Here is a 14,427-nt window from a genome sequence, read left to right as displayed (position 1 = left end):
AATCAATTGTAATAATAGGGTGGTCACTTTTACACATTCCTACAGCATAAAACAAAAGCAGTGAAAAATAAACAGATACAACAATTACAGTGCAGAAGAGAAAGAAAAAGAAAAAAGAAAAGAAAACTTAACTCAATCAAAGGCAGCGTCTTTCTGGGAGTTTGTTCCAGTCAGATTTGTGGTGCATATAAAAACTAAATTAATGAATGTGAATGTAAACAATTCCACAGGTTACTGGGGGTTCAGCTGTAGTGCAAAATTGATTTTCAGCATTCAGGAAAAAAATAGAAGAAGGGGGGATTAAATAAATACATTATCTGTGAAATATTTGACAGCTGACATTCCATATCAAAGCCTGAGCCATTACGGTGTTGTCCGATCTCTATCACATCACTGTGCTGTGTAGCTGTTCTGTGTAGCTGTGCTGTGTAGCTGTCGCCCCTGCTTTATGTCAACACGTAGACCTTATTCCACACCAACACCACAGATGGGATGTGATTAGGTTTTGTCACCATGAAGAGAGGGATGACATATGGGTGGGGGGTGGGTAGGTTTTAGAACCCCCTCCCAATCCAGAAAACCAGACACGTCCTCTAAATTGCCTTTAAATTGTCTCCAGAACTAATTGATTCTAATTGTCGACTCTACAGCGGTCAGAAACTGGCAGGTGATTTCTCCACAATTGTCTTTGGGATCATTTTGCAAAAGCTTTATCGTCACTGTCGACCGGAAACCTTGTATGTCCAGAACTGTTTGTGTGACACAACAACGTAGTATGATCAAGTAGGGCGTTAATTTACGGAGGAAAAAACAACAACACTAACAAAATATGGAGAATGGAGTTAGGTTTCTGCCTGACAGCAATGTCAGCTGACAGCAATATGAGTTATTTGGAGAGTAGTACGAATGTAATGAGGCATGCATGAATAGCAGATCATTAAATATAGACACAGTGTTGTTGTTCTTAGGGAGAAGATAATTTTAGTTTGTTTTACATTCAACAAGTGCAGTTTCATGGCTATTTGTGTTGCACTGTGAGAGTATTTTGTTAGGTGTGTGTGTGCGTGCATGCGTGCGTGCGTGTGTGATTTATTTGAACGTTCACTTGCTTCGAGGGGGCAGAATGGAGCCGAGCTACAGGGTCTCCTGGGTAATTCAGTCTCCATGACGATGCAAGCTGAAGGCTGTTGACACATGATTGGTGGGAGCATCAGACAGACACATGATTGGTGGGGAGCAGCAGGCAGACAGACAGACAGACTGGCACACTGTCACGCACAGACGCGTCAGAATAACCTGACGCCCTTCTTCTTCGTGGGGTTTTTAGACAGCTGGTGGATGGAAAAGAAGCTCCACCTCCGCGGCTGATTGACGCGGAGGAGAGCGTTTCCGGGAATCTGTCCGTCGCGTCAGTCAGCTTCTTTTCCATCCACCAGCTGTCTAAAAACCCCGCGAAGAAGAAGGGCGTCAGGTTCTTCTGACGCGTCTGCGCGCGACAGTGTGCCTGCGGGGAGACAGACAGACAGACAGACAGACAGAGGCAGCTATTCGAAATACCACAGACACATGCACGCATGCATGCACACAGAAGAGAGGGGAAAAATGCAGATGTTGCACATAGATATGTGGGTAAACATAATTGTCTCTGTCGAGTGGATATCTCATATGTCCTCGTACTGTACATATACTGTTTTCAGGATTCAAATTCCAAAACTGCAAAAAATAGCAGATCTACAAGCTTGAAACGCTTCGCGGTCCATGCCACTGCTTTTGATATCCCTCTCTGGCTATTATAAGCCATTGGAATGGCCTATCATTTATGCCCCCCCTTTTTCAAATCAAACCCTTGTGGTATTGGAACAGCGGATGTGCAGAAGACAGGCCTACGGTGGTGTACTGTAGATGTTTCCCTCCACCAGGCTGGTGTGTGTGTGTGTGTGTGTGTGTGTGTGTGTGTGTGTGTGTGTGTGTGTGTGTGTGTGTGTGCTTGCGTGTGTGTGTGTGTGTGTGTGTGTGTGTGTGTGTGTGTGTGTGTGTGTGTGTGTGTGTGTGTGTGTGTGTGTGTGTGCGAGCGTGGTGAGGACGTGTTGATGTAATCATGCCTGCATCTTTCCACAGGGTTGGGGAACATCAGGCACTCTACCACAGGCCATGGCTGTCCCAAGGGACACGGCATCAATTATTGAGAGGACCAACATGGCATTTACTGTAGACTGTGTGTGTGTGCGTGCGTGTGTTATGTATTGGATTGGTTAGATGTTGCATTGTGAAGTTACACACACAGTACAGCTGAGGTCATGTCCATATAACTGTGGACCTCTCATTAGCATGATTTGGACACGGACCCCCATACAAGTTTTGTGTTTTTAAATTGTTCCCAAAAATAGTTGCTATACAAGCTCACAACGCATCATCTGCTATTTTCAAATGGCCAGTGTAGATAGGGGTTAAAGTGGTAACTCATTTTGCTGAGGAACCCCTTCAAGGACCCCTGGGGGACCCCACTTTGAGACCCACTGGTAGAACGTGTGAGAGAGAGAAAGATAAAGGGGCTTAAATGAACAGCAATCATTTTTCTATCGCCTTTTGATTTGCCAACGGACACCTGAAGGCTACCGACAGCCAATCAGTGCAGGCCTCACCCAGCAGGATGCTGTTTCCGTGGTGACTAGTCTATAATAAAAAAAAAAAACATGTCTCTCTCTGCTGACACTCTGTCTGTCTGTCTGTCTGTCTGTCTGTCATCAACATTTTATGTTGAAACAATTGCCCCGCTTTGTGTAGTAATCCATGCCGTACACCGCCTCTCCAGTAAAAGCTTGATTATCCTTCGTCAAGCGCCGCATCACACACTGAAAAAAATAACCGATCTACAAGCTACAGTAGCAATTTCTGCCGAAAGTGCCCTTTTTATAAATGCCATTCTCTGCACGTCCCTGCTCTGCCCGCTAATCTCTCACCTGCATATGTCCCCGTTTGGAATCCTTGACCCCCTCTCTCCTCTATAAAAGCTTCTGGCAGAGACGTCCCTTTCAGTCAGTCAGAGAGCTGTCCACAACAGAACAAAGACATGCAGGGCTGCAGGAGGAAGCCCTCCATCTCCCCTTTCCGTTTACACTAATACTATAAAGCAGACTGGATGCAAGGCCTTTGTCTGCAATCAATTTGTTATTGATTGCTAATCACTATAAGGGGCTGTCACTAATTATGCCGTTTCACTTGACAATTAATTGTCACACAAATGATTTAATGGCATCTTTGCCATTGGACATTGGAACACATAAATAAGAAAATAAATGTGCATAGAGCAGGTATGACAAATAACGGAAATGTACAAATAAATGATTCAAAAATAATGATTACAAAATAGGCAGTTTTGTACATAATGTTTTTCTTTTTCTTTTTAATGTGGAAATAGCCGATCTACAAGCTCACAGTGTTTGAAAATGTACAGTATGAACATTTTTCAAAATGGTAATGATTATATCAAATGACTGTGATTATTGGCTATTATGTAATAACTGTGACATGTCTACAAATTATCTTTTTTTTAATATGAAACCAACATCACAGTAGGAGAACAAAGGCTTGTGGAGAATTGTTTGGGAAGCGAGAGATTTGTATCATACATGTTTTATGGTGGTGTGCTGTGTTAAGTTTGTATACATGCAGAAGGGATGGGTACCATGTAAGTAATGGACTATTTCCGGATCTGGGAATGTCATTCAATGCCTCAGTGTGCACATGCACATGCACATGCACATGCACATGCACATGCACATGCACATGCACATGCACATGCACATGCACATGCACATGCACATGCACATGCACATGCACATGCACATGCACATGGAAGCTATACAGTAGTGTAGAAGTGCTGCAGTAAGCATATACCACCACAACCACGCACTGCTGCCTCGATCTATGCACGTGTGTTTGTGTGTGCACGTTGTGTATACACTTAGATTGTAATGAGATTAATAGAATACAGAACCTCTATCACTAGGTTTTGAATATTGGAGAAAATTTGATGATTATTGAAGTTCAAGAGCGTCTTGTTTGTCTGTCTGTCTGATTAAGGGGAATTCAGCCTCATAAGACAATTCCAAAGCAGTAATGTATGAAAGATGAGTGAAAACAAATGACACAGTTCATTCAATGAACTGTGTCTCCCTTAATATATTCAGCCACTTCTACAGTATGTATTATGTACTGACACATGATATTGTGTGTGTGTGTGTGTGTGTGTGTGTGTGTGTGTGTGTGTGTGTGTGTGTTGCTGTCCGGCAGAATCCTAGTTTCTCCATAATTAAACTCCATAATTAAACTTTTTTAAAATATATATAAATGAATGCCCCTACTTCGTCATGTCAGAGTGTCGCATAAAAACTAAAAAGTATTGAAAATGTCAGATAAATAAGCTCACGAGATTTCCACCCGACAGCGGCAAAATAAAATGGACTATGATGATGATGATTATCATTAGATCACAGCTGTTGTCACAGCTGTTGTGTTGCATTGTGTCCCTCACACAGCGGTTGGTCCATGGTGGACTGTGGTGAGGGAAACACATGCCACAGCAGAGTCCCATGACGGGCAGCGGTGTGTGCGGTGCGTGGTTCCTTTGGGCTGTTAGCTTATGTGTCATGCTTTGACACCTTTCATCTGTTTAAACATTCTGAAATCCCCCCCCCCACTAACACCCAGGGGAAGGCAGACGTTTTTGTTTATTTTTCTTGCACCATGCAGCGACCAGTGCATGTGCACAGCATACCTCTTTTAACATGGTTTAGCTGAGAATCACTGTGCATTCTGTCCGGAGTGTCCTCTGCTTCATGCTGCTGGATGTGGTGGTGTGAATCAAATTGAGGGGTGGTGCATTTGAACAGGGAATTTCATTTATTTTTTTCATCATGTATTTGTTCCACTTATGGTAATGTGGCTACAGGGTGTGTTTGTGTCACAATTATTCCTGAGACTGAAATGAAATAGCATGCACTCTGTCTGCACACGAAGGCTCATTCACCCACAATACAATAAGAGACAGTTTCTTGGGGAAAATGCATGCAGTCAGCAGTCAACAGCAGGTTCTCAACCTAGTGGTCCCGTGGGTCCACTGGTGGGCCTCAAGGATATTACAATGAGCCCCCACATAAGTGCCCAAACACTAAGATTTTAATGATAATATAACATTTAGCATTTGTGACGCATTATGAGATTGTAGGTCTGCTATTCTCGACTGTTTTACACCATCGCGCAACGGCACATAAATTAATCTTGGGTTGAATTGTTATAATGTCAGCCTTTCCTGCAGACCTTGTCTGTAACGTTGTCTGCCATTTGAGCTGTTAGTTAGGTTGGGAGTGTGTTCCAGAGCCTGAGGACCGCTTTGATGTGTGACCAGGTGTTTTTGTTGTGTGCAGGGAAAGCCCTATGTGTTCGACCGGGTCCTGCCTCCCAACACGGAACAGGAGCAGGTCTACGATGCCTGTGCTAAGCCCATCGTCAAAGGTAAGAACAACTAACTGTATATACTGCCTCTGCCTGTAACAAAAGCATCTGAGGGGTTCTCAAGGGTCCATTTGGTTCCACTTGTACACTCTCAGGGTTACAGTACTTGACAAGAACCACTGGGTTAATAATACACAAGAACAATAAGGTCATTGTCAAGTTTTTAACTCTAATGATTCGATCAACTTGATGGATTAAACAAAATGAACAATTAGGTAGTAGATTGTCATGACCAGACTAATATCACTGCGTAGATATTAGTCTGGAACTTCGTGTGGAAGATTTATTTCCAAGGGGTGGTTATAAACAGATTAATCAAAAAAGTCTCACTTTGAATAGTGGGCTCTGATTGGTCACTCACAACTCTGGGGTATTACAATGTAATTCAAACTGATGAGTGCCAGACCAATCTCCCCAGGGATTTATTTTTCAGTCGCAGATGTGTCTGATTGCCAGGCTAATTAGATAGTAAAGTCATGTGTGTGTGTGTGTGTGTGTGTGTGTGTGTGTGTGTGTGTGTGTGTGTGTGTGTGTGTGTGCGTGTGTGTGTGTGTGTGTGTGTGTGTGTGTGTGTGTGTGTGCGTGCGTGTGTGTCTGTGTGTGTGCGTGTGTGCGTGCGTGCGTGCGCGTGTTGTTCCTAGATGTTCTGGGAGGATACAACGGGACCATCTTTGCCTACGGTCAGACCGCGTCAGGAAAGACCCACACCATGGAGGTCAGTATGGAGACCCTCCCTCTTTTTAAACACATGAACCCTAGCATCCCTATTCTGGGGCTAAAACAATGCCAGATATAGCTGATCTACAAGCTCACAACAGGATGCAACATGACACTTTGCGATTAATTTCAGTGAAGAGTTGAGGGGGAAAAAGAGGACCAAGTACAGAGTAGAAATATAGAGGGTTTGAGTGTGAAACAGGAAATAGGAATGCATTTCCACTGAGAATGCAGCTTTCTTGACAATTGATCTTACAATAAATGCAAAGAATCGTCTGCATTCCACATATCTCAAGAACCGTTCTACCGCCCACATCACAGACGCCCCAAGGCAGTGCAGTGCCCGGCGCCGAGTCGTTTGCATAGGTGGTTGTCCAGAACCGCCAGAAAAGACCGTGGCTCAATATGAGCCAATTGATTGCCATGGCATGGTGGCAACCCCAGCCTATAAGCTTGATTTTCCATGCTTCCCCAGACTGAACGTTACTCTGCCTTCTCGCTAATAGCTGGGGGAAGTGACACCTCAGCCCACAGGCTGTGATAGTCTATAACACTTTTATTGGCCAGTCAATAATGTTTTATTGCATTTTTGTAGCTTTGGGGACTCCGCTGAAAGAAATGGGTCTGGGGGACTGAATTAATAATACATATGAGTTGAAAATGAAATACCCTTGAGGGGCCGTTTTATATTTGTGGCTCTGTACTGGGACTGTTTTCTTTCTCTCTACACCAAATCTTTTCGGCAAGAAATAGGCGATCTACAGTACAAGCCTCACATTGCGTCACAACTACGCATTGTGAGCTATTTTTGGCTCATTTTTTATTAATTAATTAATCTTTAATTAATTTTGGCTATTTTTGGCCAGAATACGTATGCTGGGGTTCAAGTGGTTAATTGAAATTAATTGTATTTAAAATTGTCTCTAAACACAACAGACCATTATACACAACATAGCTTTGCGTGTTGAACATGAAGTGTGACCATAATGATTTACTCCACGCAGGGGAAGCTGCATGACGAGCAGCAGATGGGCATCATTCCTCGTATCGCCAGGGACATCTTTGACCACATCTACTCCATGGACGAGAACCTGGAGTTTCACATCAAGGTAACAACGGGCCTCTGTATGTGCAAGAAACTGAAGATAAACCTTTTTTAAACCTATTTAGACCTGAGGCCACGTCTGTGTCGCTTTATACCTTTTAACCACTTTTATAGCCATTACTTTAGCTGTTGAAAAATAGCAGAACTACAAGCTTGAGCTTGTAGATCCATCCTTAATGGGTTAAAAAAAGGTCATGATAACTACTGCCCTCTGTAAGGATGCAACTATGCATTATTTTCAACGATGCATACATTATATCAATACATTTTTCAATTAAACGCATTATAATCGTGTTGCACAGTTGTAGCACAAAAACAGCAAAAATAGCCAGTCTACAATGCGGTGCGATGCAGATCAGTCTATATGTCCTGACCTGAATGTACTGGAGTCTATTCACACACAGTCATAGTCAGCATGATGTAACTTCCCTCATTGTGTTGTGCCTCATTAAAGTGAGGTCACTTTACAGTCAACTGGACACAGATGAGTGTAACACACAGGAAGTGTGTACATAGAATCAGTCCTGTAATGATGACACATCCCACTGATACTGTACCTCTGTGCGCCATATGTCCACTAGCATCCAGCTGGTGTGTGTGTGTGTGTGTGTGTGTGTGTGTGTGTGTGTGTGTGTGTGTGTGTGCGTGCGTGCGTGCGTGCGTGCGTGCGTGCGTGCGTGCGTGCGTGCGTGCGTGCGTGTGTGCGTGCGTGCGCGCGTGCGTGCGCACTCATGTGTGTTTGTGTGTGCTGCCGCGCATGTGCATTCAATTGAAAACAAATTACTCAATATATTTGAGTCAACATTGTCAAATCATGGATTAATCAACTGATCAATCACTGATAACGCTATAGAGGGTAATACCCTCTATAGCATTATCAGGGTATGCACGTGACATCATCATCAAACCAGGAAGTTATGCAGGAACGCCTACTGAGTGGCAAAAAACTACTTTCTGGCCTTGACAGCCCAGACATCCACACAGAAAAGTCCTATCTGATTGCATTAAACAACGTTAAACAATGTTAAACTCACTTTGCATGTTGCTTTGCAACTCGATTTGCCACTTGATGTGGATTCACTTTAAGCATGCGCATACCCTCTATTAGAGATGATGATTCAGTCTTCCCTTTTTCTGTAGGTCTCCTATTTTGAAATCTACTTGGATAAGATCAGAGACCTGTTGGATGGTAGGTGAATTTTTTCAACGTCGTCGTCCCCCCAATTAATATTTTTGTTTTAGAGTTAGTTGAGTAGAATCTGCTTCAGCACAGAATCGGGACTTAAGAGGTGTTTGTTTCTTTATTTTAGTGTCAAAGACCAACCTGGCCGTGCACGAGGATAAGAACAGAGTCCCGTTTGTTAAGGTTGGTGTTGGTGCTATCATCACCACTTATTATATACACTTTATTATATTACACTATACTGTTAGCAGAGGTGGACAGACATATACTGTATGATAACATATTGTTTATCATTTTGGTCGGTCCAAAACGGTTCAGGATTCAAATAAAATAAAAAAAGCAAAAGTAGCAGATCTACAAGCTCAAAACGCATCGATTCGGACCACGTTTCGAGCTTGCTTATCTGCTTACTTTTGATGCTTTTGTGGGATGATGTAATATGAACAAGTAGGACAAGTCTGACAGTGACGATATACAGTAGCCTATATACTTTATATGCATACTTTATATGTACAAATTTGGCACGACTCTTCATTCCCCCTCTGATTATTACGTAGAATTAGGCATTTTCACTCATAATTATACTAGGTATGTTGTCCAAAGTGTGCTGTGTTGCTGTGCTGTGTTCTCAGGGTTGTACAGAGCGCTTTGTCTCCAGTCCAGAGGAAGTGATGGACGTCATCGATGATGGCAAAGCCAACCGTCACGTGGCCGTCACCAGTCAGTACATTTCTTTTAAACTTCCACTGTTACACAGGTCTGCTTTACATGAGCCTGTAAAACCCTATATCAGGGCTCTCTTTGACGCATGAAGTGCCATACTTTAATTGTCTTGTTAGTCAGTGTGCCATATCAATATTAAGTGTACTGTACGGGTCCATTTGGTTCCATTTGTACACTCTCAGAGTTATTGGGGGTCCTTGAAATGTAAAAGTTTGAGAACCACTGTACACTAAATGGAACAAAGCCTTAATTAGTATCATCTGTAACACGTCAGAAGTCAGAAGAGGCCCGAAAGTAGGAAGAGTTATTTCCAAAATGGCATGGAATGTGCATTGGAGATAAGAGGTTTCTGTCCGACAATGCATCATCAGTACTAAATCATGTGCCTCTGTGTTCTCCTGTAGACATGAACGAGCACAGCTCCCGCAGTCACAGCATCTTCCTCATCAACATCAAGCAGGAGAACACGGAGACGGAGATGAAGCTGTCAGGGAAGCTCTATCTGGTGGACCTGGCTGGAAGCGAGAAGGTAGGTGGCTCCTCTCTCTACTTTGGTTCCACACGGTGTGTGTGTGTGTGGGGGCAGGACACAAGATGGTTCATGGGGGGGTTTCTAGAGCACTGGTTCCCCAGTGCTCTGAGCACTGGTACTGGCACTGGTTACCCATTTGTGGGTCACGGACACATTTTTATGGGTCACTTTATTTTTTGTTTCCTAACTTTTGTTTTTATAGTAAATATTATATATATAAATAAATAAAACATTGCCAAAAGAAATACATGGATTAAAACAAAGTAAAAAACAAATCTGTCATTTGTGTTTTGAACAAATTGGTCCCAGAGATAAATGGGGGCTATGGCCTAATAATGCATAAAGTGGGGCTCCTTGAAATGATAGAGACAGAATGTCTCACAAGAACAGCAGTGTGTTTCCGGTCTCACACCCACAGGCAAAGTATATTTGCTCTAAAGATTCATAAAATAAGAGACATGGAGTCATCCCCATTTTAGAACATTCCCCTTAGGAGTGAACCTTTACCCCCGTTATGCTTCATGATTTCTCAAGTTATTATTATTATCCCTCACATCTGTATACCTGGCAATACTACACACATTCTCACAGGAGTCTCCCTATTTTGGACCCATTCTCCCGATGTGTTCCTAATTGTGCAATGTATGCACAAACCTGATTTAAGTTCATTTTTAAATAGTAAAAAATAGGGATTGGAATGAAAGCATATTCTTCATTCCTACTCCTTTTTGTATATTTTTATACATATTTTTATGTAGGGCATGACTGAGTAGTGTGAAGATCACCAAGACAAAATACTGCATTACTGCTTATTGACCATTAGAACAGTGAAACACGGAATCATTTTATCCACTGCTTCATCCAAAGTTGACATTTGATCACTTTTTTGGTAGATTTTCAAAATTGTATTCATTTTTAACCTGAGTAATGAAAGGTTTTTTACTTTCACATCTTTGTAATATTCCATTAATAATGTGTGTAGGCTGCATTGAAGGTAGTCCATTTGCCAATACCCCATAAAATGTCCCTGTTTTTCATAGCCCTAATGTTGCAGGTATAGATACATGTAAAGCCTTGTGTGTGTGTTTGTCTTCCACGTTTTACAGGTCAGTAAAACTGGGGCAGAGGGAGCCGTGCTGGATGAAGCCAAGAACATCAATAAGTCTCTGTCTGCCCTGGGGAATGTCATCTCTGCTCTGGCAGAGGGAACCGTGAGTTGTCTGTCTGTCTGTCTGTAAATGGTAAATGGTGTATTTATATAGCGCCTTTCTCCAAGGCGCTTTACAGAGATTGTAAGGACTGTCCTGTCCTGTAGAAAACACACGTCCCATACAGGGACAGCTCATTGGTTTGTCTCTCTCTGTCTTGTCCTGTCCTGTCCTATTGGTTAGAAAACACACGTCCCATACAGGGACAGCTCATTGGTTTGTCTCTCTCTGTCTTGTCCTGTCCTATAGAAAACACATGTCCCCTACAGGGACAGCAAGATGACCCGCATCCTCCAGGACTCTCTGGGGGGGAACTGTCGCACCACCATCGTCATCTGCTGCTCCCCGTCCGTCTACAACGAGGCAGAGATCAAGTCCACTCTCATGTTTGGACAGAGGTGGGTCTGCTAACAGTGCTACACTGCACTTCAACATTAATATAAAACTGCCCTTGATGCGTCTCGAAATAGTTGTCCTTATTTTGACTACAGTTGGAGACCGCTCCAGAGCCACTGTTACCCTAACAGCGAGCGAGGTGGTCCCCCTAAAAATAACTTACTTCTTATTGATTTGTGTAGGCTTGGGTTTTACAGACCCATTCTGTTTCAGAGGTCAAGAATCAAGATGATTGACTTGGGAGCCACTAGCATTGAGTGGTACTGTAGTGCAGGGTTTCTCATAGGGGGTGTAGTGTGAGCATCATGCCAGAGTGACAGGGTCATGCATGGTTAGCGTGGTGGAGGAGCTGTGTGTCAGCAGGTGAATGCTAGTGTGTGATTTAGTTCTGGGTGCTACATTACGGCACGTCAGTCATCCTCTGGTGGTGCGCAAAGCAAAGAGCTAATCAATCACCTGACCCAGCTGTGACCTCCTGACCTATCCATCCATAGTTTCTACCCGTGGAAAGCAACTATGTACTGTACATATCGTCTCTGTCGGGCGGAAACCTCATTATGTCCAAAACTGTAAATTCAAAAGTAGCTGATTAAGCTTGTGAGCTTGTAGATCTGCTACTTTTTATGCTTTTGTGTGATGCTGTAGTATGATCATCCATCCATCCATCCATCCTTCCATCCATCATCCAAACAGCCTGTGATCAACAAAGATGATGACTGGACCATTCACCTGTCATGTACTGGTGTATTAATGTCCTCCTCCATCCACCTGTCATGTACTGGTGACCTGGTGTATTAATGTCCTCCTCCATCCACCTGTCATGTACTGGTGACCTGGTGTATTAATGTCCTCCTCCATCCACCTGTCATGTACTGGTGACCTGGTGTATTAACCCTTGGCCTACAATTCACGGAAAAAACGGAATTAATTGAAAAATCTAAACCTCCCGTTAACGGAAAAAACTGAATGACAATCAATATCAGTTATCGCGGGGTCAAAAGAGCAAAAATTAATATTTTTTCGCTAATATCACTAATGTTGGATGTAATTTACCAAAAAACGGCCGAAATCCGCGTGATCGTGCGCTATCGTGCACGCGCGCCGTCTCTATGTGCGTCGCTGTAAAAAATGTGATATTTTGCGATCTTTTGGGGTTGATTTGAGGTAAATTGAACTTAGTTATGAAAAATATAGCATTAGCTTAGCAATCCGGACCAGCCAAGCTATTGACTAGGGTCAAAATACTACAGGTTGTTGTTGATCGTTGAACCGGAAGTGACTTAGGAAGATCTGTCTATTTTAGCCAAAATCAGCATAATGATGCTTTCCCGCCATCTGGTGGCGAATCGAGAGAATACATTTGCAATGAATGAAAAAAGAAAAACATCTCTTCAATCCACCAGATCTTTCTTGTATGTTAAAACGATGAATTAAAAATATGCCAATTTGTTACCCAAACAAAAAAATTGGGACTGGTAGTCTAAGGGTTAATGTCCTCCTCCATCCACCTATCATGTACTGGTGACCTGGTGTATTAATGTCCTCCTCCATCCACCTGTCATGTACTGGTGACCTGGTGTATTAATGTCCTCCTCCATCCACCTGTCATGTACTGGTGACCTGGTGTATTAATGTCCTCCTCCATCCACCTGCCATGTACTGGTGTATAACTCTCCTCACTGGGCTCCGCAGGGCCAAGACCATCAAGAACACGGTGTCCGTGAACCTGGAGCTGACGGCGGAGGAGTGGAAGAAGAAATACGAGAAGGAGAAAGACAAGACGAGAACTCTGAAGATCATGATCCAGAAACTGGAGAACGAGCTGAAGCGCTGGAGGAAAGGTGAGAGGACCAGAGAGAGAGAGAGAGAGAGAGAAAGAGCGGAGGGGTGCTGGCGTGCTCAACCCTAGGCCAGTCTTGAGGTTAAATCCAGTGAAGATTCTTGACGATGTACTCAACAAAAGACTCACTTGTAATTTAGAGACTTTTAATACTCCACTTCAGCAGTCATAATAAACGCACCTGGCGAAGCTACACTACAAGATTTTTCATTCTTGTGTGACTTAACACTTACAGCGCTAGCATTTATTGAAAAATTAGGATCTAATTCACTCCAGCATTTTTCCCATTTGAGCTCTTATTTTGAAAAGCCACATTTCCAGTCTACAGGAAGTAGTATTATCCTAGTAAGCTCAACGAAGCCTGGACAGGCCTTGTTTACAATAGGAATCCAAACCAGGGCACTGGAGGGCTCCACATCGTCGGCTTTGTGCCATCAAAGAAACGTTGTTTTGACCAAAAATGCCATCTGGGACAAGGAATAGGAGATACAGGCGATTGAAAGAAACAGATAGAATGGATTATTAAGATTAAGATGGACGATCCAGTGCTGTGACAACAACATAGCTAGCTAACCGGCTAACGTAAGTAGCATTATGGCTCGATCGATCGAATGCACTATAAAAGTGCAATTGCCATTAATCAACGGCAATGGCGGTAAGCGTAGTATAAAGAAATAGGCTTCAATTGACCTACATCTACGGCAATGGCAATTAATCCTCTACCCCGTTGAGGAACATTATAGTGTTCTCTCCGTTGGGAGACCATGGTCAATGATGTACAGTATATAGGGTTTTTAACTTGACAAACATGTGTGAGCGATATATTGTCTATTTACTGTATATATATTTAGCAACGTTTCTGAAGTGAACACCTCCCATTTGAAGCGTTTTTTTTTTTTTTACATTGTCTCAAATATCTCATGAGATGTTTTATGGAGAGAAAAACACAATGGTACAACAAGGAATTGGACCAGTGTGATGATGGAGAGAGAAGTGGCAGAGAGACAGATGCAAAGTAATATGCGAACGATAATAGAGCTCCGACAGGCAGAGAGAGTGAACGGCAGCAATTGTGGTGAGACGTGACTTGAATGCCCAGTGATTGTGAGTCTGATCAGCATGTTGATGAGTATACATTAGAGGCAAAACCCTCCTGTCATCTACAGGGTTCCCATACCATACCATATTTGTGGGTCACAGACCAATTTC

The 14,427-nt window shown here is 42.9% G+C and overlaps 1 protein-coding gene across 1 annotated transcript in view; it reads left to right on the top strand.

Moving 5' to 3' along the window:
- kif5c (kinesin family member 5C) overlaps positions 1–14,427 on the top strand; it is a gene marked incomplete at its 5' end in the record, with an annotated part of 39,222 nt that overhangs the window by 5,156 nt on the left and 19,639 nt on the right. The window contains 10 exons of the mRNA XM_083775937.1: positions 5,427–5,514; positions 6,156–6,229; positions 7,236–7,340; positions 8,477–8,525; positions 8,647–8,702; positions 9,152–9,239; positions 9,647–9,771; positions 10,881–10,985; positions 11,232–11,380; positions 13,071–13,219. Of these exons, the coding sequence (XP_083632063.1) occupies positions 5,427–5,514; positions 6,156–6,229; positions 7,236–7,340; positions 8,477–8,525; positions 8,647–8,702; positions 9,152–9,239; positions 9,647–9,771; positions 10,881–10,985; positions 11,232–11,380; positions 13,071–13,219 (988 nt within the window). The remainder of the gene's footprint in view (positions 1–5,426; positions 5,515–6,155; positions 6,230–7,235; positions 7,341–8,476; positions 8,526–8,646; positions 8,703–9,151; positions 9,240–9,646; positions 9,772–10,880; positions 10,986–11,231; positions 11,381–13,070; positions 13,220–14,427) is intronic.

The sequence above is a fragment of the Protomyctophum parallelum genome (genome assembly GCF_964188405.1).
Source record: "Protomyctophum parallelum genome assembly, chromosome: 11".
Taxonomy (NCBI): Eukaryota; Metazoa; Chordata; class Actinopteri; order Myctophiformes; family Myctophidae; genus Protomyctophum; species Protomyctophum parallelum.
This window is presented reverse-complemented; position numbering and strand designations above follow the sequence as displayed.